The 25,539-nt window shown below is 35.0% G+C and overlaps 1 protein-coding gene across 14 annotated transcripts in view; it reads left to right on the forward strand.

Moving 5' to 3' along the window:
• Positions 1–25,539, forward strand: part of EYA4 (EYA transcriptional coactivator and phosphatase 4) — a 296,169-nt gene that overhangs the window by 146,147 nt on the left and 124,483 nt on the right. For all 14 annotated transcript variants that reach the window (XM_036994291.2, XM_017660250.3, XM_036994301.2 and 11 more), the window contains one exon: positions 23,551–23,600. In XM_036994291.2, coding sequence (XP_036850186.1) covers positions 23,551–23,600 — 50 coding nt within the window. The remainder of the gene's footprint in view (positions 1–23,550; positions 23,601–25,539) is intronic.

Raw genomic sequence — 25,539 nt, forward strand, 5'->3', positions numbered from 1 at the left:
CAATGACAGTTATATAGAAGAAAGCAGAAGTTGACAGCTGCTGAGGTGATAGTCATGTCTACTCAGTTTTGAATTTAGAAGTAGCTATTATTATGAAGCCAGCTTTTTTGATATTATGAGGTCCAATTGGTATAATAAATGTGAAACAGTTTTGAGAAAGAGCTTACTAATGATCAGTCTACTTTCCAATAGCATTCAGTGTCAATGCATTATTCAGTATGTTTTAAAGAGTGAGTGAAGGACATTGGTTAATCCACTGAGTTTTTAAATGCAAGAGCTTCTATCATATTAGGTCATCATAATAACGAATAATAACAAATAAAATATATAAAAATATTATAGTAAATCTATACATAGTAATGACCTTAAATATCTATAATTATAACTAATGAACAGTGGAGTAGTTTAGGAAAAATTAATTCCAAACTTTTAATTAGACTCAGTTCTCTGTCAATCAAAATCAATTGTTTATTTAAACAATAAATTGGTCTCAAATTGATGTTTTCATATTTGATTCACGATACACTGGTTAAGAATAGTTTTATGTATTTAAAGTTATGTTGGCTATTTTTCCTGTATATTTACATTTACAGTGTATTGAATAGCCTTTACTTACTAGTTTTTAAGCAGTCTTTGATGCCTCCTTTTTTTTCCCCCTCTTTTGGTTAAAGTGACCCTTTCCAAACTGAGCTAATCCTATTTTAAGAGTTTATTTCCTATTACAGAAAAGCAGAAAAAATTAACTGGTCTCCTTATTTACATATATACTTTACCAATTTCATTTCCTAGCAGAGAAAAGGAGGGACTTTTGTATTGTTCTCACAAAATCTATTTTGCAGAAATATCTGAATTTTGTTAAGGTAGCAAATTTATAAAGGTAAGTTTTCTCAATCTGACTAAATCAGTACCTGTGCCAATTTTAAGATAATTTTTGAACTGAAGAAATCATTCAGAAAAATCCTAAAATATCTTCCTGCTTTCACGCCATACATTTCAGAATTTGCCATAAATCCAAACACTCCAATTTACAGTTCATGTGAAAAAAATCGAAACTGTTTTTTGTGGTAGTTTTCAAAGACAGGGGAGCCCATTGTTTAGAAATAGCTGTTTTCTTAACACTTACTGTCTTAGGATGCATTCACCCAAAATGGGCCCTTGCTCACTGAGGCTCTTCTGTAATTAGTGGGGAGGGTAAAGGGATCTTTTTGAAAATTTTGCTTGGGGAACAGATTTCATATTGTGGTAATAATGCTTATTGTCATTTTTGGAACAATAGTTGTATATGTAGTATTCATTTATATAAATGTATTTATATCATCTATTTATTTAAATATTTAGATATATTTAGAAACACTAATTACATATATGTTATATATTTTTTACGTATCTATAACTAGGCCTAGTGTACCTAATTACTAAGTACTATTAATTTTTGCTGCTACATAATATTTTCCATGCAATATGGTTTAAATTAAAGCAAATGTTAAAGGTAAAACAAATCCTCAAGTGAATCCCAATGACTACATCGTAGCTTCTGTTGACTTACATTCGTTGAAGTTCTTGCTTCAACATAGTGAAACTCACCTGTTGGAAACTAATTTTATGATAAGAAACCAAAATGTTCTTACTAAGCCCTCTGATCAGACCTTTGTTTTTAAAGCAAAGGTAGCAGAGTGTCTGGTGGCTTCTGGATGTATATCAAAGGACCTGAATTTGAATCTTGACTATGGAGTATTATTTTTGTAACCACAAAGAAGTTGCTAAATATCTGAATTTTCAAATATTTTCCTCTGTGAAACTGAGATAACATTATTTCACAGGATCAAATGAGAAAATGAGTAGGTGATTCTAAAAAAATAATTTTTTTTGACCGGGAAAAGCATGTAGAGTCATACTTCTCTAGGAAACTCAAAGTGAAAAGGAGTCATCCATTTTGTTGGGTTTTTCAGATATCCTAGGTTTTACTCATTTAAAGTACCAAGCCCTTTTCTAGTTTAACTGTTTAAGTATTTTTCAAAAAATTATTTTACATAGATTTGCTTCTTAAAATGCACAGATATAATATTGCCTTATGTTTACATATTCATTCAATCATTTTAACAAAACCTTGTCGAGTGCTTACTTCTATGCCATGCATTCTTCTAGGTGTATAAACTGATGGAAAAACAGACATAGATCCAGCTTTCACAGTCTTTGAACTAGTAGGGAGACAGTCAAAACAAATCAACAAATAAATGCGTACAAGTTCTGATAAGTGTTAAGAAGGGAAACAAGAGAGCTCAACAAGAGAACATAGGAAAAACTACTTTAGATTGAGTGATCAAGAAAGATCTCTCTGGGAAAGTGTAATTTAAGTGGAGATCTGAAGGATGACAGCCGACCAGTCTTACAGAATGTGGTGGGGAGTGTTCCAGCCACTGGGAACATGGATGAGAGGCCTTGAGAGAAAAAGGGCTCTTTTTTTTTTCAAGAAATTGACAGAAATCCATGGTGCCTGGAACAGCGACATGGGGAAGAATTCTCTGACACAAGATGTAGAGTCCTGTACATTTTATAAAGCACATTGTAGAAAATAACTTGAAGCAATCAGTTTAGATACATAAGACATGGTTTTTTTTTTGTTTGACAAGTATAGACACTGTAGGTTAAGAAGGATGACTTGCCCAAAGTTACCTTGCCAGTAGGTTAGCTGAGAGCTCCACTCTCTGACATCTAGTCCTGGGCCCTTTCTCCTGTGAAAATCTTCTGGCTGAACATTTTCATACTTTCCTGATGCCCAGTGTCATTGTTGCACAATCAGCTAATGAACTGAAATGCTAAAAGGCAGTTGGAGTGTGGAAGGCTGGTTGCCCTTTCACAAAGGTCTTTTGGATTCTTGTTTTTGAATCATAGTTTTCTGTATTCTCAGCTGTTGGGTTCCTCACTTGATGTCAGCAATTACCTTTTCTTTTTTGAGGAGCTGAAACATGAAAGTTAGCATACTTAGTTTCTTAGGCATGTGTAAAGTAATAGTAAATGACCTCTAGGTAAGAGTCCATTGAACTTTCCTATTAATACAATCCATGAACTCAAGTGTGTAGACTTTCTAATTTTTTTCTGACTATTCAGAAGCAAAGTTGGTTTGGCCTTCATTTAGGTCTTCCTGATAGATGAAATTGTGAGGGTTTACTCTTAGATAGCTGAGGCATTACTGGTATTTGGGAGTGAAAATAAAACTCTATATCTGCCAGTATTTTGTTACCTCAATAGACAGCAGTAATATATAATTATTCCTAATTACAACCTTGATTTTATTTTGGAAGTATTTGCCTAAAAATAAAGCACATTCCTCTGTAGCAAAGACCAGGATGCTTACTTCCCATTATAAAAGATGTGGGTTCCCTAGCTCAGGGTTGCTTTGCTGTAATGTAAAATCCATTGATGTCATGTCACACTTGGAAACTGGAACTCGGGAACCATCATAAGAAAATGCTGATATTTTGGCTTCTACTATTGCTGTGAGTGATAAAGTACTTCCTCACTGACCCAGAAGTCTCATGTATTCTGCCAGTGTCGGTGAAATTATAGCAGGCTAACTTGTTAGTTTGTAAATAACTCACAGTTCCTGGAAGTTTTAGTGATGAGGATTGAATGCTGATAGAGACATGGCTTTCTGGAAGAGAAAAGATGAGGATCTTGTGGACAATTAATGCAATCTGAGGGAAACCTATGCACATCATTAGTGTATATGTTGACCAACTTGTTTGGTCTATCAGGGAATAAATAGTCCTCCATTTTATTGCCAATTAATGAGGACAAATTGGGAAGGGGGTTATAATCTGATAGGTGGAAGTAGATTCAAAATCAGCTTGCTGAAAGGTACCCTTGACAACCCTATTCTAGGCATGGGGACTTCCTTGCCAGTTTCAGAGTGAGCTTCAGATCTGCTCCACTGTAACAAGTAGTACAGTGACCCATCCTGGTCTGGGAGAAGGTTATGATCCTCTTTAGGCAACAGTTATAATTTAATGGGTAGGCATGAATGGATGGAAGTTTGAAATCATAATAGTTAGAAACCAAGTAAATAACTAGAGCTTTGGCTGGTTCACTGGAAAGAGGAAGGTGTGTATAATGTTTATTAAAGAAGAATGTGATTAGCTGGCCCATTTCATTGTTTATCCCTCCTGTCGTCTGTCATACCAACCTTAAATCTATTAGGAGCCAGCAAAAGGCCTTCAAAATCTTCCAGCACATCTGGACTGTTATAAGAGATCTTTGGCCTTTTGGGGACGATTTCCCTGAAACAAAAAACTCCCATGGGAAACCATCAATAAAGTATTGGCTAGTATTTGAGCTCTTATTGCCCCAGAATGCTGATGAAGATGGTTTATTGGAAAATGAGAAACTGATGCAAAGAAATATAGACAAATTCTTGCAGCTGTCCCCTTTGCCCTAGAAAACTCATAATTCTTATGTTGAAATAGGGATAGAACTTCAGATATCTTATAGTAACAGGGCAGTAATAAATGCCCTTAATTTAAAAGTACTCCTTAAAACAATCATAGCTATGCAAATCAAGCCCAGGGAGTCAACCAAAGGGAGCCAATACCATAGCCATAGCTGGAGTGGTTATGGCTGCTGAGCCTAGGAGTTCTGCAAAACTGAAATAGGTGATGATGATCTTGCTACATGAACAGAGCACTGTATGGACTGAAAACATTAGGAGTTCACTTGATTAAAACTGAAGGCAAACACACCTTGTTTATTAACAAGGAGCTGTTCTTTCCCACTGTGCCTGTACATCTCCTCCTCCCTCTCTACCCCCAACTTCAGCCTCTTTAAGGAAAAAGATGGTTAGGTGACCAAAGTCTTCCTGTCCTGAAGGAGGACTAAAATTCTTACATCCCCATCCAAATTCTGCCCAAGAAATACATAATACACTTGGAAACTCTAGGAAGGGTAGGGACTTAAACTTTCTCGTGTTAGATACAAGTGACCAATTCACCATCCTACCCATGTCGTGGAGGAAGGGGATACCTGAATTCAGCTAATGTGTATTGAGCAGGGTTTGCAGTGGGAGAAAGAAACCAACAGACCTTATGAATGAGGCCCATTGGGCCAATTCAGTGTTGTGCTGTAGCTTCCAATTGAATTCTATGTGATTATACTACAAATGCTTATAAAATCCAGAGGAGTTTCTCCTGATCCAGAGGAGCCGCATGTAGAGAAGTGCTAGTATGCTTGGGCCCCACAATCCTCATGACTTCTTCTTGGCTTCAGGTCTCTATGAATTTGCTTTTGGAGCCTCTGGCAAAAGGAGGGAGCCTCCATGAAAAGGTACAACTTGGGACTGGACTCATCACATCCTGACATGGATACCAGATGTACTCTTTTTGAGTCAAAGTGAATGCCTGGCCCACAGAGTGAGGCCTTGTAACTCTTCAGCCTGGTATTCCCACATTGGAGTGGGTCAGTTCATACTCAGTGAGGTACAGGGTAGGAAGGGCCCAACAAGCATCACTTGTCAAAAGGAAATGATATGATCAGGAATGCAGCTGGCCTGACACCAGCAGCAGCTTAATTTCACAAGATAAAGTGGCAGTCTCTCTTTGGGGAAAACTTTATCTCGACTCATAGGGGTTTCTCTTAAATGCCTGGGCCTGGTTCACTGATGGATGGACCAAATTGAAACCTAATTCAGTTAGGTTTGGGCTGCTGTGACTCTTCAGCCCCACATCAGCTATGCAGAAAATGGATATTGTCCCTGCTTTGTGTGCAGAATTTAAGGCAGTTCTCATAGCGCTGGCCAATGTTCCCCTTAATGAATCTTGTTATATATTTACTGTCTCTGGGAATGTTGCCAATGACCTAGTTGTTTGGTCTGCCACTTGAATAACTACCAACTGGCAAATTAAAAACATCCCTCCTGGGGGCCACAAACTGTGGAAATGGTTAAGCTGTCAGGGTCATTCATGAAGATGCTTATGGTAAGGGCCTATTCTCTGATGAGAACCAACTGGAATCAGGCTGCTGCTTCAGCTTAAACCACCCAGATGGCCTCCATTGCTGCGTAGATTCATGATTGTACTGGACGTGCAGCAGACCCATGGTCACAGACTGGGCATGCAGTCAAGCACTCTGTGTTTCTGGGGTAGAGGTAACTGGCATGGATGACTGGCGACTCCTGCTAATAACAGTTGCACTGTTTGTTTCAGTGAGAGAAGACACACATTTTACAGGGGTTTACTCCTGCCATTCCTGACAGACTGATTGCACTGAACCCCCTCTTGGGACTGTCAGTGGTGCCTCACCACTTTTGACAGTTTTTTAGGTTATGGTTTTGCGGGTCCATTCCAGTCAGCCAACTCGAGCCACACACTGTGGCCCTTCAAATTACCTGTTTAAGTCTGACAGCGGTGCACTTTCTGTCACAGAAACCAGGGCTGATTAGCAAGGTGTTCAGTGGCCCTTTCATGCTCCCTGTCATGCACAAGCATTTTGTATGGTTGAGCATTGGAGCAGCCTCCCTAAATCAACTCATAAGATTTACAACTCTGCCTCCCTGAATGCCTTCTGGTCCACAGACACTTTGGTTACTGAATCCAACTGGCCCCAGTTAGGCATCATCTCTTAGCCACTTTCTGGGTTATGATTAGGATGAAGGGATGACAGGTTATATAGAATTTTCTATTGTAAAACTTTGGAATATCATCCTGATCATTCCTAGACATGGTAAGCCTTTCTTTCTCTTTATAGCTACCCTAGATCAGCCTGTTAAGTATACCCTCTGGATGGCAGCCTGTCAAAAGGGGGAACAAAGGATTCAAACTTATTCTGTTTCAGCCACTTGAATTTTCTCATTGGATTTAGTTGTCCTAGAGCATAGTGATATTAATCCCTTGACTGACTGAACTACTGGGTCCCAGTAGAGAAGACCTTGTGGGCCAAAACAGGTTTTATAAAAATAGTCTTGGCTCTCTTGCTCTTAACCTTTCTTGATGAAAGGTGTGTGAGAGGAGGAGATGATTGGAGAAAAGTGGAGCTATAGCAGCTGGAACATGACATGTGATTTTTGTTAATGGGAAGGAGAGCAATGACTCTGAATCTATGAATAGAAAACTGTAGGCCTGGGAGGTGCAGTGTTTGGAAGGACATTAATAATATTTTATCTTTTCACTCTTAGAAACTTCCTCTTGAAAGGAAATTCGCTAGTGTGGCTCACCCATACTGTTAGGAGCACTGTCAGTTTAACTGACTGTGGCTCTGCTGCCTCTCTGCCAGACAGCTTTGACATGATATAAACACCATTTCCCTTAATCATACCAAGGAGTCTACCAGCAACAGCAGACGGGGGCCCAGTTCCTTCACCTCTCATACAAAAATCCTGTGAACACCTTTAGATGTCTTCCCCATCATTCCTGTAGCTTTCTTTATTCATTCCACGGGGCAAATAAATGCCACTGGTGCAAGACTAGCCTCAGTTATTGGAGCTGAATTCAGAATCTTAAGGTTGAACAACTGACTTAGAGGCTGTGCTGGAGGCAACACCTATGTACCTGTGCCTCCCAACTGATATTGATCCCACTTGTGGGGCCTCAGCAATTGTAAAAAACATTTTCTTCCTGGAAGTTCTGGGTGCATCTCAGAACTGCACTTGTTTAAAAGACTGCTATGCTAAGGATGTGAAAAGAGACATTCAAATGTTTAAGGATTATAGATTATATACTTGTTAAATGTGGAACTCTATCCAAAATGGAGCTACCCTTGGTCACTCAGGAGAGTTTCATGAAGGGGTAGCTGGCCTCTTATTTATGTGTGCCCCATGTTATGTTATCTCTATCTGCAATTAGAAAAGGTGGTATGAAATTTGTTCTTGGTTTTAGCTGTAGTGATCAATGATGTGCCCTTGGCCCTGGAGTGCGTTCAGTGCATTCAGCTCATTGATTCAGGTTGTTGCAGGTGACAGAATTGCCCTAGAGGTCCTGTGGGGCACACTGGTGTCATAGACCAGGTAGAAAGGTCAATCCAGAAACTTAAGGGTAAAGCCACTAGGCTCAGTAAAGGTTGGCTGATGGTTTATGAGATTTATCCAGCAGATCTGGTCTAGTACTCTGAGCAGCATGGCTGAGGTCAGCTCTTCAGGTTAGCCTACTCCTGCTACTTAGATGAATTTAGATGTAGAGTTTGAGCAAAGGAAGGACCCTGTGACTCTGCTCTCTGGCTTTATTTATATAGAGAATACTGGACCATAAAGATAGGATTGATGAGGAAGTAATAGAGTCTAGGACTGGACGTGTTAAAGTTTGATATGGCCGTGAGATATTTATAAAGAAATATAAATTAGGAGAATGTGAGAGTTTGAAACTTAGATGATGGATCTCAGAAAGTGATAAAAATTGGAATTATACAGCACAAAGATGATATTTAACACATGAGAATAGTTGAGCTATCCAGGGAGGAAGTACAGAATTTGAATGGTTCGGGACAGATCATACACTTTGCCAATAGCCCCATCTCCACTTGACCCATTTCACCTCTTCAAATTACCCACCTGGCTCCAGAATGTACTTGAGTTTGTCAGCCTTAACAGAAAAAGAAGGAAGAAGATTAAACAAATGGCAAATATAATTACCACATTGGTTACTATATGGTATTTGTTGTACAATGACAAGGACATAATTTGCTAAATGTTTATTTAAAAATGGGCTCTTAGGTTTTGAATTTTATATTCTAACATAGATATCACATCAGTACCCTAGCTAGGGAGGCTGTTACAGTTTGGAGAGGCTGTTTAGTTTTTATTCCATATGGTCTCATTAAGCCAGCAATTTGGGAGTTTATTGTACACATAGAAATTTTAAGTTATTTTTCTCTTCCTTCTGTATGGTTTTTCAGTTGTCAGAATTATATAATTGTACTTTTGGTTTCCTTTTTCTCTTCCCTGGCTCTGTATCTCTCTTATTTTCTAATATCTTTCCTTGGATTTTTCCACAGAGTTTTCTTATAGCCAATTATCCAATAATGAAGAGTGGTAGGAAATGCTATAACAGAGCCTAGAGGTATTTTATAAGTTTGAAGAAGGAGGATACTTGAGAGATTACTAGACACTGTGCAGAAAACAGTGCCACTGAGTGGGGGAGAAATGCAGACTAGGAAGCAGAGAAGCACCTGAGAGTTTATAGTCAGGTGGATATGAGAGACACATCCCATGGAGCTGCAGTAACTTATTTTCTTGGCTTTTAAAAAAGTTTTCATATGATTGCTACCAAATATAAGAGTTGTAGTGATTGGCTGAACTTAACCTCATTTTGCATATTACTTTGAAGGATATTCACGCATTTAACAAATACCAATATAGCACCCATACCATGCAAGTCACAACTGTAATGTATTGGCTGTCAGCAGTTCATAATAGCTTCACTTTTATCAGACTGTAGGACAGGCCCTCATTAATTGTGCTTAAGTCACTGAAAGGTAGACTAGAACTATATATAGTTTTTGGAGGTCAAAGTGCCATTTTCAGCATTTTAAAGCATAAGGGATATCAAACATTTACCCACAATAAAACTCTACTAATTTTTAAAAGCTCCTTTGACTGGGCTATTTTAATAACTCAGTTGTACTTGTTGGGCTATTTTATTAATTCATTTGTACCTACTTATGGCATAATAATTAGCAGCATGGATTGACATGTACGTGCTTGATTTTAAACATGGATAATGACAACAATTATTGTTAAATGAGATATATTTGGTAGGTATTTTGGAGTTTTCACAGATACCTGGTTCACACTGAAAAAAAATACCATACTGCCAACACTCTGAAATGGAAACCTTTATTTCACAGGTCAGGAAACAGATGCATAGAAAGAATGGTTGATCTGTTTGTTCCAGGTCATGTAATTAGTTGGTGGCAGTACACTGGGAAAGAAAAACACCAGTTAGCCAGTCGTTTTTAATTCATGAAGAACTTCCTATGTCCTCCTCAGGGTTTTAGAGTATGGTTTGTTGGGTCGCTATTGCAACAGGAACAGACATGGATTTTGCTTACTGAATGTTTCTCGAACTCTCAAACATTCAGAAACTATTGGATGACTTACAACCCCTTAAGAATGTAGCCATTTCAGAAGCAATTTTGTTGAACTTAAAAACTCTGATTTATACCGCAATACTCAAGAAGCTCTAACTATTTGGGAAGGTTTGGCTTCAAAGAAGACATTACTTTTAGTTGAATCTAACTGTACTAGGGAAAAAGAACTGTATCTGTCAAAGTGGGGTCTCTAAAGTAATTCATTGACACATTGTATTAACTCTAGTGGAGCCAGTCAGCTTGTTGTCAGCTGAGTATTGCACTGGCGTCAGAACCTGGCCTTGAAAATGTGCAGGTGGAATGTTCCTGACTATCCAGTTTCTCTGCAGCAGCAAAGGCAGCCAGTACCGTGGGGAGACAGCGCCGTCTTCAGTTCCTAAGGGCACTGGGGTTTCTGCAGTGCTGCCCAAACCTGAAACAGGGGCTGGCTGTTCACTCAATTCCTTCCTTGAAAATGAAAATGACTTCAAGAAACACTTTTGCTACAAAGTGCTCAGAATGAGTTGTGTACTCCTTGGCTGTCACCTTTTTTTTGAGCCCTTTGCCTCACTGTTTCATTTACAGCCACACTCTAAAAATCAAGAAAAAAACTAATGAAATCATCCTAGACTTATGTAGACAAATTGGAGGCAGTGATTCCCATAATGCCTGTAAATGCTAAATTGAAATACTGCCTGAGGAATTTATGAAATGATCTTATTTAGTCTTTCTTTTTAGATCTGGGAGACACATTTTTTAAGGGATGAATGGGGAAAGTTGCATAATGCTTTCTTTAAAGAAAACCATTCTTTTTTATAAACCCTTAGAAAAAAGAGAACTTCAGTGCCACAAGATAGACTTATTGGCAATATCCTTGTCTCTCAAACTGAACATTTTTTGTTTCTTTTCCATTTCATTTAAACTTAATGTATCTCTTATTTTATAAATATAAAAGACTTTATGTTAGAAAACATTTTACATAAAATGATAACCTTTGTGTGAGCATTTCTAATTGTGTTCATCTCTTCATCTGTGTCAAATGAAAATACAGAAAAAATGGATTAAATAAAAATGCTTGTAATTATCTTCTTTTGTTGGCATATAGATGTGTGCTTTAGGGGAAACAGAAAAATTTGGACTTAAATGGCAGAGGTGTAAAATGAAAGTGAAATCTCACAGGCCCTCTCTCTCATCCCAAAAAAACTAAAAACAAATGAACAAAGAAACATAAAATGTTTCCTAATTTAATCCTTATTTAAATGAGTATCAATCCTTAACTTGTCATGAGGTGTTTCTTCTACAGGAATGTTTTGCTTTAAAAAAAATTAAAGTACAATTTGCTTTTAGAAAATTTAATGCAGGGATTTAACTCTTTGAGAAACTACATCACTGGGTCATGAATGTGTCACCATGTCAGCAGGTTGACAGGGTAGGAGTCAGGGTAAATGCTATGCATTAGATTCCACTGAAAGACAGGAGCTGTTGATGGGGGTGACCTCTGAGGACAAGTCATCTTACTATAAACAGAAGAGCGTGGAAAGCCATTGGTCAGAGCCAAGAGTGTTTACTCCCCAGGTCCCTCCTAGTTAACCTAAATAACTGCACTGCTTCTGGAGTGAAGGTTCATGCCGGACAAAGGTGTTTCTAAGGCTACCTGGATGCTGGTTAGAGACTATAAATCTCTCAGAGTGTCCTGTAATCCTAAAACCGGCTTGTATTCTACTCACACTGGAGAGTGGAATTTATTGGCTTATTGAACTTCTTGCACACACAGGCATACAGAAAATTTGCTTCCAAATAGAACTGAAATTAGTTTCAGGTTTTTGGAATTTAAATGAGGTAAGTAGTATTTAGCTTTTGATTGAAGCATTATAATCATTATTATAGATTGTGTTAAGTCATAGGCAGCTCTATCACAGAGAAAACTATTAGTTCAAATAGGTAGTTTGGATTTTCCTCAGTTTTAGCACAAGGGTGAAAGAAGAAATATGTACCAAAATTGAGCATGTAGGTCAGTACAGAGAAAACCCCTAATCTGTCCTTGCTGAAATTTTAAAATAAATCTCTCTACTTCATAAAATTAAACTACTATAATTACATTATGCTAATACTAAGAGAAATGCAGGTGATGCAATAGTTGATAATAATAATTGCATTTGATTAGAACAGTTTAATAGTTGTCTTTGAGGAATTTTCCCTTATAGGCACATGCTTCAGGATTTAAAAAATTAATGCCAGCTATTTAAGTGAAGCGCTTTTATTTCCTGGATAATTTTTGTCTTAAAATTTTATGCTGAATTTGGATATTTCATTAGATTTCAATGATATATGTCTTATATTTTTTAAAAGAACAAATAGTTCTGTCTGTTTCTGAAACTTTATTGTATTTTTTTAAAAACTATAATAGTAACATAAAGTTTAATTTTAACTTCTTAAAAAAGCCTTAAGTTTCTAACTAGTGTTACCTTTATTTGGATGTGCAAATTGAACATGTGCTCTGATTTGAAACCTTGATGTGGAAGTCTTTGGTATGCTTTAGTTTAAATTGTTTGAATCTATTTTCATGTCATTGAATCTCATGAAGAAAGAGTGTGAATTGCTGTTTGGTGCATGAAGGGATTAAGAATGGGTGAATTGTCACCAAAATTATAGTATCTTAAAGATTTCTTTCAGGACAACTGAGGAAAGCTTTGCTCTGGTGTTACTACTTTATTATTCTTGTGAGACAAACACATCTCAGGAGGAGAAAATATCCTGTAATTCTAAGTGTCTGTGAAAACTGATTTACTGCCAGAAGTAGATTGCTTAGGGAACCTGTTTGAAGAAAGGGAGGATGAATTATCACAGCCAATAAGTTTTCCAGTTTGGTTTCCAGGGTCTACTGAGCATCAGTCAGCACTATCCAGTTTCCTGCGCCCTTTCTTAGTTGCAGTTACTATTTTCTGAAATCCTGTGTAATTGAATAATGATGTTGGGCAGGCCCTCTTTTGCTTTTTTGCCTGTTTGTTTTATCACAAAAAAAGTTCCCAAAAGTTTGCTGAGCTACTAAAATGTTACTTATCAAAAACTGCAACAAAAGCAAATACCGATAACCCTATAATGTTTTGTGTTATAACTTCTTAAGGAGAGAGAGGAAAGGAGAGGGAGGGGAGCAAGGAGGGAAGAAGAGAGAGAGAGAGAGAGAGAGAGAGAGAGAGAGAGAGAGAGAGAGAGAGAGAGGGAGGGAAGGAGGGAGGGAGGGAGAAAGGCCAATGTTTTAAAAATCTCTATTTTGATTTTTCTCTTTCATCCTCCAAGTTCTTTATGAATTCCTGTTAGAATTTTCCAAATTGTATGTTCTGACTTTCTGAGTTTCTAGCCACTCATGGTTGTGTCTGGGGGCAGACTCACATTCTGCTTTGGGGAATTGGTGTGAGCCAGTTTTGAAGGTAATGCAGCTGTTGAAGAAATACAAAAGCCAGATGACTTCATAAGTGTGTATTGAGGAAACCAGGATAAATTGTCCTTAGAACCTGCTCTCAGAAAGCCATTTTAATTGAGGTCAAAGAGGAAAACATCGTAAGTATATCTCAATTATTTATTAGGTTTACCTAGAATGAGACCTTCACTACAGATAGACCTGATCTATGATTCCTTTCCTTTTTAACCCTTGAGTTTAACCACTATGTGGATCCATTTCACATGGAGACTACACAGGGCACTTCATTCTTTATGATAGACAAACATTTAGGGCCACAAAAACTGTGAAATTACCTGACTAAATTTCACTTCCATCTAAGGAATCTACTTCTGCATTTGAAAGGACTTGTAATAAATTGCTTAATTTTTATTTGAAGTACACAGTTAATGGGACTATTCTTATTACCATACACTTGTGTGTATGAAGTATATTTTACATGGCACTGTTTTGTCTTATGCCCTTAGCTTTCAGGTAATTCAACATGTTAAATTAGTTTGATGGAAAATCTACCCAAACAGAAATTACATAATTTCTGTTTTTTAATTTGTATGTTTCACCACAGTCTCTGTTTTAACTAGTGAAGAATATCATTTTAGGATTAAAACCTGAGGAAAGGGGATTTATAAGCTTTTTATAACAATGGTTATGAAAAGTGGACATAATATAAAATATGTTTGAACTGATTTTAAAACTAAAATGTTGCTAAAATATTGTAGAAAATATTAGCATTATTATTAAAGTGCAGATGCTACATATACATTTTTTCTTACTGTATATAGATTAATTTTAAAAGTAAAGAATTTGATGCCAACACCCCAGGATTTTCACTTTATAGAAGTTGCTATTTTAAGAGAGATCAAGAATTTACAATTTGCAAAATTTGAAAATATAACTGTTTTTATACCCTTCTCTTATCAACATATTGTGATGTGTTTATATCATGCATAAATTAATCTACAGATATATGCTGTTCAATCTGAAACTGTCTTTAAACTTTATTTTTTACATTCTATCAACAATTTTTTTAAGTCAAATATTTCTCAATTTTTCTAAGGGTTCTTATGATATCTTTGAGCACACTAACAGAGCTTATATACTCATTGAAACTGTCTTTTAAAGTTTATATATATGTGTCTTCAAAACCAGGAGAGCTTTTAACAGAAACTTTTACCAAAATTATTACATATAAATTGAACAATTGTATATTAATAAACTAGACTCTATATTAAGTACTGTTCAAATTGAAAAGGTTAGTTATCAATTATACCTAATAGACAAATGATGTTAGGTGCACTAGAGTATGTGAAAAAATGATTGATATTTATGTTTGAAAACAAATGATAGTTAATCTATGCCTGTGGCCAACTTCTTTTGAAGTTTTGTGCCTAAGATGAGCTGAGTTTGTTAAATGGCAGAGGGCTGCGCTGTCTGGGTGCCTGTGGTGTTTGGCAGGTCGTGATAAATGGGGAAGTTTTTCTCAACCTTGTGGCCAAAATATTCCAGTATCTAAAAAAGGAAAGAAAAAAAAATAAGAAAGATGTAGAAGACTTTGCAAAAAGCATAGCAAGATTCCTCTACTTAGAGGAGAATAGGGTCCATTCTTAAGGTTATTTTTAAAGTATTTGTGTGAATTCATAAATCTTCACTTGAATGAAGGGAAATATAAAGCAAAAAATTTTTATATTTAATAGTGGTACCATGAAATATGTACAGCAATCGGCAATTTGAACTGAATTGCAGTGGGTTCTGCCAAATTAACATTATGCTCATTAAGTACTAATTCTTGGTTTAGAATTGAATGTTCCGTTTTGCCTTATTATTTTTTAATACTGTCTTGTGACACCCAGGACTGCAAAGAATTATATAAACAAAAAGTATAAAGGAGAGCAGGATATATGGGTAAATATCTCATAGGTATTTATAGTGTACATTTGTGAGAAAAAATTCATTTTAACACCTATCTATCATATTTATGCAAAGTATTATGGCTAACCAATCCAGTCTCATTTCCGAACTTGTGATGGAAAAAACTTTAATATGAGTTGTAACATGATATGTTAAGGCATCTTATGGTTCCTTTTTGACATTTTAAGTATTGTGTTACCTTTGATATAGTCCCCTTTGGGTAATGAAAGAGCATACCATTAGAAGGAATTTGAAATTTTCCTAAGTATTTCATACAGTATATGTGGAGTTTATGGCAGGTGACAAAGAACTATGGCATAATTAAGGAGAAAATGTGCCTCAGAATTTTAAAAGCTTATGTGGTTTGACATTTGATTTAATACAGATATACTATACATAAATAATTATGCTTTGTTTCCCTGAGTCATTGTTACCAAGTTGCTTTTTAAGTATATCCAGCCTTGCAATGAACTCTCAAATAATTTGAACACTATTGTGACAGTTGCAGTTGATGAAGAGTTATAGCCTATAGGATTTTTTTTTTTACATTTAAAACATAATTCCTCCCCAGTGTGTGATTTTCTATAACCTCCCTCCCCAAACCTGAGTCCTGGAAGGCCCCTTCATTAAAGGCCAGAAATCAAGTAAGATCTTGGCCATGACAGTCCAGTACCAGAGAGGTCAAATACTTTCTACTTCAGTTTTTTTGGTGGTGGGTTTTTAATTATTACTCCTCTCACCTTACTGTTCTTAGTGTGTATGTTTATTTTGTTTACTGGTTGCAGTTTATAAAGAAGTACCCAGTTGTATCTCTGTCCTTTATGTACAGCACTTAAAGAAGGGTTATGGCAGTTTTTCTTTGAACCAAAATAGGTGCAGGCTTCTCATTTTTCTAATAAATAAGTAGTTGCTTGAGCTTTTGGAAACTGATACTTGGTGTTGCAGGACTGAAGACCGGGTAAGCAATAATCAAGAGGTCAAAGTGGGAAATACTAAGAGGAAGGAGGACAGAAGCTTTCCAAATGCCATGAAAAGGATTTCAGCAATGTATGGATTTTAGAGATGCAAGTTTTTTGTTTCAAAGGAAGGATGATACTTTATAAAAGTAGTTTTAGATTATTTAGTAATTACATTTTTACAGAGTCTACCTCCAAAACTTTAAATTTTTGACCATCACTTGGCAAGATGGCATTTTATTTTTTTAAAAGAAAGCTTCTCAAATTTGTATGGGCATATCAAAAAGGAGATATACATCTAAAAACGGTGTGACTTTAGTGTTCCAAAGATATTTTTTTTATGCTTTGAGTTTTCAGAACTCAGTAAATGAATTGTACCATATATAAGAAATGTAAAATAGGTCTTGTAGAGAAATGTAGAAACATTTCAGTTGAAGCCAGTTTAGTTGTGTATCAGTCATCTCTCTGAGTTGTTTCTGTATGGGACTAGTAGCATAGCAGTTATATACTGATCTTCCCAACATAAATTATATTTAGTTAGCTACACAGGTAGTCATAGATTATCACACTGAAGTATGCATCCTATGCTAACCCCTAGAGTAGATTAATTTGTAAATATTATATTTAGAAAATGAACATATATTTTCTTTCACTAATTTAAGTAAACAATAATTTTTGGTAAAAGCCTCTGCAGTAAAAATTATATATTTTGTTGAATATTCCAACTATTATTGTTTTGACTCAATTTTTAAATAAATTTGTATACCTACTTTTGTATTTTCTTAGTCATGGTACTACATACATTCTGAAGTAAAACAGAAAGGGACATATTTTAATTCATATTTATTTAATGCTACTAACTAAAGAACAGGATGATGGGGAAGCCCATCAGAGTCTGAGTATCACTGGGTTCAACTAATTGAAAAAAATGTTTAAAAGGGTAATATGTTAAAAAGGGTCATCTAATTGAGATGTTTTAAATGAGAGCATAACTTACATTCCTAGAATAAAACTGTAATAGTTATAAGAAACTATTAAATTTTTTTGTTATAAGAAACAATGTAAAATTCCATTATGTAATTTAAAATTCAAATATGACCAATTTCTAAGTATTAGAAAATATGAAAAATGTCACATAACAATTAATATTTCAATAAATTTCTGGTTGTCACTAAATCAGAACCTAAAGGTAACTAAAGTTATGTACCTATTCTGCTTTATCAGGCAATTGTATACAATAATTTTATCCCACCCAGTCATAAAAAGCATTTTATAAAGTGCACATTAATAAAGACTCTAGGCATCAATACATTGCAGTATTTGTGTGTTCTTTAATTCATCAGATTCACATTTTAGAGTATTTACATTTGAAATACAATCAAAGCTGATGATCTAAATTATTGTTGTTGACAGTACTTCTGTATTACTATCTGGTTTTACAAAGAGTTTTCATTAAATAACATATAAATTTGGGTAGAAAGTTTAATATTTATATCTTTTTCAGCATATTTCCCTTAAACAGTAATGTATTTAACTCTATATTGTATTTCCTGTACAGTTCAAAGAAGAAATAAAGTTTTTCTTATATAGCATCCATAAAAATACATATAAAAAATTCATTATATCAGTAAACTTTTATTTCTGAAGTTTTCATCTTAGGTTTATAGTTGCAGAATTGATTTTTTATTATTACTGTATAATATGTTCTAAGATTTAATTATAAAAGTTCATTTCAAACCAAACTGAAGTTACAAAGGAGGTTTTTTTTAAATGTCTTCTTCCATTATTCCATCCTTTACATTTTAAAATTATCTTTAATGTTTCAGCATTTATAAACAGCAAGATTAAGTAGAAAATAATTGGGATAATTGGTTCCAGCTTTTTTAGAAGATGGCAAACAGGATAAAAGAAACTTGTTCTTTGTAATTTTTTAATGAGTTAATTCTGTTTTTCCTCAAAAAAATGGTAAATTGCTTAAAGCGCTTACTGGTTAGAAAATATGAAGATTTTACAGTGATTTTTAAGCTTGAATATAATAGTTATAATTTAACACAATCTAGAGATTTTATTTTCTACACATATTTCCCGTACATTGAAAGTACTCGTTATTCTCAATACCAGATCCCACACTCTTTTTAATTCCTTTAAGAAGTACAATTGGTGTAACTTATGTACGTACAACCTAAGAACTTGAAGAATGGATGGTATGTGAAATACAAACAAAGAATTTTTGCAATTGTCTAAGGCAGTATTGTTGAGCAATTTTTCTCTACCCCTTTATTCTGCTTTATTTTCTGTTGATGCTTACCACTGCTGATACTATATTCTCTGTTTGCCTGCTTACTTATTTATTGTACATCTTCACTAGAATGCATGATCCATGATGGTCTAGGTCAGTGCTGTTCCACAGAAATATGGTGCAAGCCACATATGTATTTTAAATTTAAATTCTATCTGTTTAATTTCTAGTAGCTGCAATAAAGTGAAACCTAGGAAGTTCTTTTAAACTCACTAATCTAAAATATTTCATTTCTCAATATAAAAAATATTTAGATACTTTACATTTTTTTTCATATGAAGTCTTTGAAGCCCCATGTGCTCTTCACACTTACAACTCCTCTCAGTTTAGACTTGCCACATTTCAAGTTCTCGTGGCTACTCTGTTGGACCGCTCAGGTCTAGTTCAACTCCATGCCTAGGAATGGTGCCGCGCATACCCCAAAGCACTCTGTAAAGCCTTGTTGAACTAGCAGATCCTTATATCTCAGACATAAAAAAACAACCAAGACGAAAAGTTGTATATCACCTTAGATCTTTTTTGCAGCTGTTGAGGTATTGGTAACACTGGTTACTCAGTGGTCTAATTTAAAAGGTTTGTTTGTTGGCTGATGTATTGGTTTCATGGTGATGTTACAAGAAGTAACCAGTAGGTTCTTGAAAATTTTTTTCATGGAATGTTAGTTTCAATTCTTAGTTTTAAAACCATCTAATAAAAGCAACTAGGAGAAAAAGAAAAGCTTGATGGATAGCATTCATTTCTAATTGCATTGCTGCTAGTGATGGCTGACCTGGCTGAGGGACATTGCAAAAGTTGTTTAATGTCTTTGACCCTTTGTTTTCTCATTTGTAAAAGAGGATTTCATCCATCATACCTGTCTTCATAGATTAAATGAGATTACAAATTTACATACTCCAGCACAGTGAGTTTTCAAGCAAGAATAATTGCTTGAAAATGGCAGCAATTATCATTACTATGATGTAATAACAATTGAACTTTTAAATATTAAGATGCCTTGAGCTTCATTTTAAACATTTTAGGTCATACGCTTATAAATTTTAGACCCTTAACGTACTGGTTAAACTGCTGTCATAGATCTGGATTTGAAGTTTATTATGCAACTTGCTTGCAGATTAATATTTCTGGTTCTCAGTATTATCATCTGTGAATTGGGAAAAAAGAGTCTTCCTAATCATTGGGCTTAGCAAATAATAAAAGCTCAAATATTTTAGCTATTATTCATTCAATCATTCAAAAAATTCAGTGTTTTGTTATTTGTATGTTCATCACATGCTCATGGTTATTTTCTTAAAATAGTTAAACTTCTCATTCTTTTTCATCTTGCTTTGATTTTGCACATAATTTTATAACATTAAGTGGTATTAAAATTTACATTAGTGCAGCCAATTACATGCATTTAACACTATTCATCTTTTCCCTCTTGGCATATTTTTTGACCACCTCCTGGTATGTCTTATGGAAAATAGGATTTGGATTTAAATTATGGGCATGAAATTGTGCCTCTCTCATTTTTGGCCTGCTTGTTCCAACTTTATTCAAAAAAAAGTCAAAACTAAATTGGTGGTCATTAAAACAGAAAGTTCTGTATGTTTTATAGGAATATTCTTTCTTCACTAGCATATGTGTCCCAGCAGTCACCTTTTAATGAAGTGTTATTGATCTCTTAAATGGGAGTGTGTGTTCAAACTGAGGTAAAACTGTTCATTTGGCTCCTAATTCTGTGATCAAGATACTATACATGTAAGTTTTCTAATGAATCATTAAACTTTTCTATGTCAATTCAGAAATAAGATAGGGTTTTGAAGTATTTTAAGGAAATCATAAGTTAGCATGTTTTTGGTCTTCAGTATTACAAAAAAATTGCTTTTCAAGGACAGTTTAAATGGTTCAGATCATATTCTGCTTTATACTTTGCTTCAGTCAATAACAACGTTCTGTCAGTTTTGTCTCGGAAATGTCTGTCAAAAGCATCCTCTTAAATCTATCTGCATGTCTCTTGTCTTAACTCGGTTTTCATCATCTCTTACCAGTGGATTGAAAGAGTCACTTAGTGAATTGGCATTTGGGGAGGGCCTTAATCCATTTGGGCTACTATAACAAAATGCCACTATTGGGTAGTTTATAAACAACAGAAATTTATTTTTCACCGTTCAGGAGGCTAGGAAGTTCAAGATCAAGGTGCCAGCATAGTCGTCTGGTGAGAGCCTACTTCTTGATTCATAGCTAGCAGTTAACTCACTGTGTCCTCAGTGGTAGAAGGGTTAGGGGAGCTCAATGTGGTCTCTTTCATAAGAATGTTAATCCCATTCATAAAGACCCCAGCCTCATCATCTAAGACTTCCCAAAAGCCTCACTTCCTAATCTCTTGGGGTGAGTATTTCAACATATGAATTCTGGGGAGACACAAACATTCAGAGCATACCAGGGAACATCCACTCAAGGCTAGTGATGTAGTGATGTACAAGATCAGCGCCATCTCTGCTTTCATGGAACTTACTCTTTCCTCTTGCATTAGGCTCTTACCTGTCTTTCAGTCTTTACCTTGTCCCCCTTGCATACTATCTTCTACATCATCTCTACCCAAGTCTGTTTCTTAAAACCCTTCAATGGGCTTCATTGCCCAAAGATTAAATCCCAAATTCCTTACCATTTATAAGGCCTTATAATATGGTCTCTTTGGCAAACCCCTTGCTGTTGAAATAACTTTCTTCAGATTTAGTCTTTGAAACCTATAGCCTTTGAGACTCAGTTCAGAAGTCACTTTCTTTGTTTCTGTCCCCACCTTCCTTTGATGGGGTCCATGTCCTGTGAACACCCACAGCACTATATGGACCTCTCCTATGGTAGTCATGCAATCCCACATATCCTACTTTCTTCATTTGACCTTGAAGAAATGAATGAAACCCCTAAAAAGGATCCAAAAAGTACACAGCTCTGACAATATCCAAAGAGTATCTCTATCTCTATCTACTTCAGTCTTTCATCCCATACTTACTAAGCATTAGCCATGAAGCTGGAACTCTGTGGGTTCTATATAGCAAATAGTCAATAGCTGTGTTCTCTGCCATTACAATTACTACTTTGAGAATAAATTAAATAATCAGAACTTTCTGGTTAGTTATTTGGAGAATTATGCTTTGTAAAGCCACAGGTATTAAAGATAAAAAGCTATTTTGTATTTTAAGCCATAGGAAACTTGTCCAGGTCTGCCTCTCACTTCGGACTGTATTTTTGCCTGTGTGGTATAAAGCTTTTTCTGTCAGTCCGAAAGTCAAGTATCATAGTTTTAAGGAAATCACTGTGAGGTGATTTCTGTGTATTCATTGGACAATTCATATAGTTTCTGGGATGAATCATAGGAAAGAAGCAGTGGGAAAGAAGGGTTTTAATTCTGGTATCCTTCCCTCTTAGTTCTTATTTTTCTTGGACACGTTTTTAATGGACATAAGACTTCCATTGGTTTTTTAGTGAATTTTATGTTTATATTTGCAAAGAAAAGCATTCATTTTTTTCCTCTTCTTTCCTTTTTTTTTTAACTAATTACTCTTGAAAACATTTCTTCATCTCTCCATCAGTTGATGTCGAGTTTCATGTTAAGAACATAGAATATGTTACATAATAGGACAGGAGTGATGATCTCTCTCCTAATTAGTTAGGGTATAAATGGATATACAGGATGCAAACAAGAGCATAGTTAGTCAAGCAAGCAATTGATTTCCCAGATTATAAAAATGTGTCAGCTTACAATTGAAAGCAAAAGACACAGAAGATACAGATTTTTGAAAGTAGATGAATTTTTATATGTGGCCTTTCCAAGCATTCTTCTGAATCGGAGGAGGAAAAATTACTTTGTAAGTTGGAGAGGCAGTGCTTTGTCTTTAAACTTAAGAACTTACTCTTAAGTGATGTCACAGTTCACATCCATGATGTGTGCCCACCCTATATATTAGGCTGACATTTTTCTCACTCTCAAGCTACATACTGGAATTTTAAATGCTAGAATTGTGCAGATTCATAGAGAAACTATGGCAATATAAACAAGCACCCAGATTATATTGACAGTGGCCTTGTAAATATACATTTTTTCATGCTTCATATTAACTAAGATATTTTTTAAGTTGAATCTACTTTGCATAAACTGTTAAAAACATAGTAATCAGACATAAGTATCTGTTACTTGAAGTTAAATTGTGAAAGGCTTTGGATTTATGCTTTATTATTTTAGAGGATATTGTCACATACTATTGTGCAGAAATGGATAGCCTATCCTACAAGTAAAAGTTATTCTGATTCTTTACTTCTGTGGGTTAAAAACCACCAGTCGAAATATAGTCTGCAAAATATACTGCAAATACATGTGAGAAGTCGGTGAGCAATGCTGAAACTTAACAGATATGTTGAAAAATATATAAAACATATAGCCACTGGATTGAGAAAATGAAAATTAATATGTGAATGTTTTAGCTAACACTGTGCTTTGCCTGCAGGACCGGGTGTTTACCATTGTGTCCTTTAGTGGGAGACGGAAGCAGTATCAATTGGAAAAATGTTTCTTAGTGGACTGAGAACAGTATGGCTATCTAATTCCTAAGTGGGAAACCTGGTTCTTTGGTTTCTTTGTTCTAGTTAAGCTAGTCCCAAGATATTTTAGCTGAACATTTTACACACGAATGGAGTCTAGGGAAGTGCCTTTGGCAGCTGTTCGGGGGATAATAATGAAATATACTATTTAGAACTGCGCACTGCCACTGTACAGTGTGGGGAGTATTGTATGGAGGACTTGGTGAGCAGAGCTGTATCCACTTTAAGTTTAACACGTGTGTGAACCTGAGTGAGGAAGTTTTATTTTCATATGAAAATAACAAAGTACTCTTTTCTTACAGGTAAAGAAAACGTGTACAGAATCAGATGTTTCAGAACCTCAGAATTCCAGGTATAGTAAAATAGAGGCCAAGACTCCACTAAGGAAAAATGAAGTTTTGAACTAGTAAGATGTTATAGTATACTCCAGATACAAATGAGATTTGAAACATTGAGTTTCTTTAAGACCTTTTCTGAATGGAAATTATATGTTATACTGGTTAAAGTACCACTAATCATAGTGTTAATAAAAAGGACACTGATTGAAGTCAGCTTTAAAGAATAAGTAGTGGAAACATCTCTAGAAATACTTGAAAACATCTTCCCTTTGCATTCATTAAGTTCATCTTCATTTTTTTCACCTAATCTCTCCTTATAATGTATTCACATCTGAAATTTTACCAAAAACTGAGTATCTTTCACATCTATGTTTTACAAAAAAAAAACCCTCCAATATTTCTTTTTCTTTTCAGCCAAACATTGCTAGATTTTGAGAATGCTATTCAATTGGAAAAATCAATATTAGCAGGACATTCTCTTTTTGGTTATTTGAAACCTGTAGAAATGATGAATTAAAGTATTCAGGCCACTTCAGTCAGGAATTTAGCACAATTTAGTTGTTTGGGGTTGGACCAGATGCCCAATAGATAGATATTTTCTCTTCAGGCCTGCATATTTTTGTTTCAAAATCTAGGCCTTAATTGTAACTGTATAATTAAAAGTATTATAAATACCATTACAATAATAAACATATATCTTGAATATGATGTTGATGATATAAGTTGACTTTGCATCAGGAAATTGATATTTAATGCTGAGAAGGGTCTTAGTTTATTTTGACCTACTTGCTCCAGCATATGATAGATGTAGTTATTTTCTTGGTATAATAAAACAATATAGATCTAGGTAAAATGTTAATAACCAACATATTCTCTTTGGAGAGCAAGTAACATTATGTGCAGTCCATTTACAGTTTGAGTACTGTTCCTTTGTTTTATGCAGTATGATGTTCCTACAATTAGTTGCTACACATATTATATTAAAAGATTGTATGTGCTTTTTCTTTTGGGTCATCAGAAGTATATAATATGATATAGGATTTTTGGCATTTGATCTTTGTTCTTTATAACTAGGTATCAAAATAGACCAAGTAGTTTTAGCTTATTGGAGCACTAGGAAATGGACAATTAAATTTTCTCCTATAAAGCAGAGTAATTCCAGGATGCATGGAGAGAAGGAATGTCCAACCTGTATTTGTTTTGGACATTTCCTTCCTAATCATTTTGCTGATCTTTATGAGTGACCTGTTATTAAGTAATTAGATAATTTTTGCAAAGCTGGTCTTGAGGAGTAGTAGGAAAAATAGAGCAATATGATCATCCTTATTATTAATATTTTATATCAAAAATGTTTACCCTTAAGACTATTCAGTACTTTTGGACAGATAGTGCTATGCAAATATATACATTTTAAACAAGCAGGAAGCCATCTGATTGCGTTCACAATTAATATAGTAAGTTAGAGAAGAAACAGAGTTTAAAGCTCAATGTATTTAAACCTAGAATTAGATGATTTTCATTTATGTGGCCAATCCCAAACTATATGGCCTTAAAAATACAATTTTATTTTTAAAGTAAATAATGGTTATTTTTCAAAGACTATTTAAAATATATTTTATCATTTTATAATATATATTATATATTATTCTAGTACATTGTATGTAATATAATATAATATACAAGAAAAGTACCTTGAGTTCCTGGAAACCAGTAATTGGTTGCCATGGATTAGCTACTTCTTAAAGTTTTCTAATCTGTAATATAAATGTGTGAAATTAGGCAAATCAATTTCTAAGGATTCTAAAGCTTTGTGATATCAAAACAACTAACAGAACAATCCTTACTTATTGAAATCTTAGCTCGGTGACCTAGAATCGTGTTCACATTTGCTCAGACATTTTGCTAGTGGCTGGTCTATTCTAACTTCTAGTGCAAGAGACAGTCTCCATACCC

The sequence above is a fragment of the Manis javanica genome, chromosome 13 (genome assembly GCF_040802235.1).
Source record: "Manis javanica isolate MJ-LG chromosome 13, MJ_LKY, whole genome shotgun sequence".
Lineage (NCBI taxonomy): Eukaryota > Metazoa > Chordata > Mammalia > Pholidota > Manidae > Manis > Manis javanica.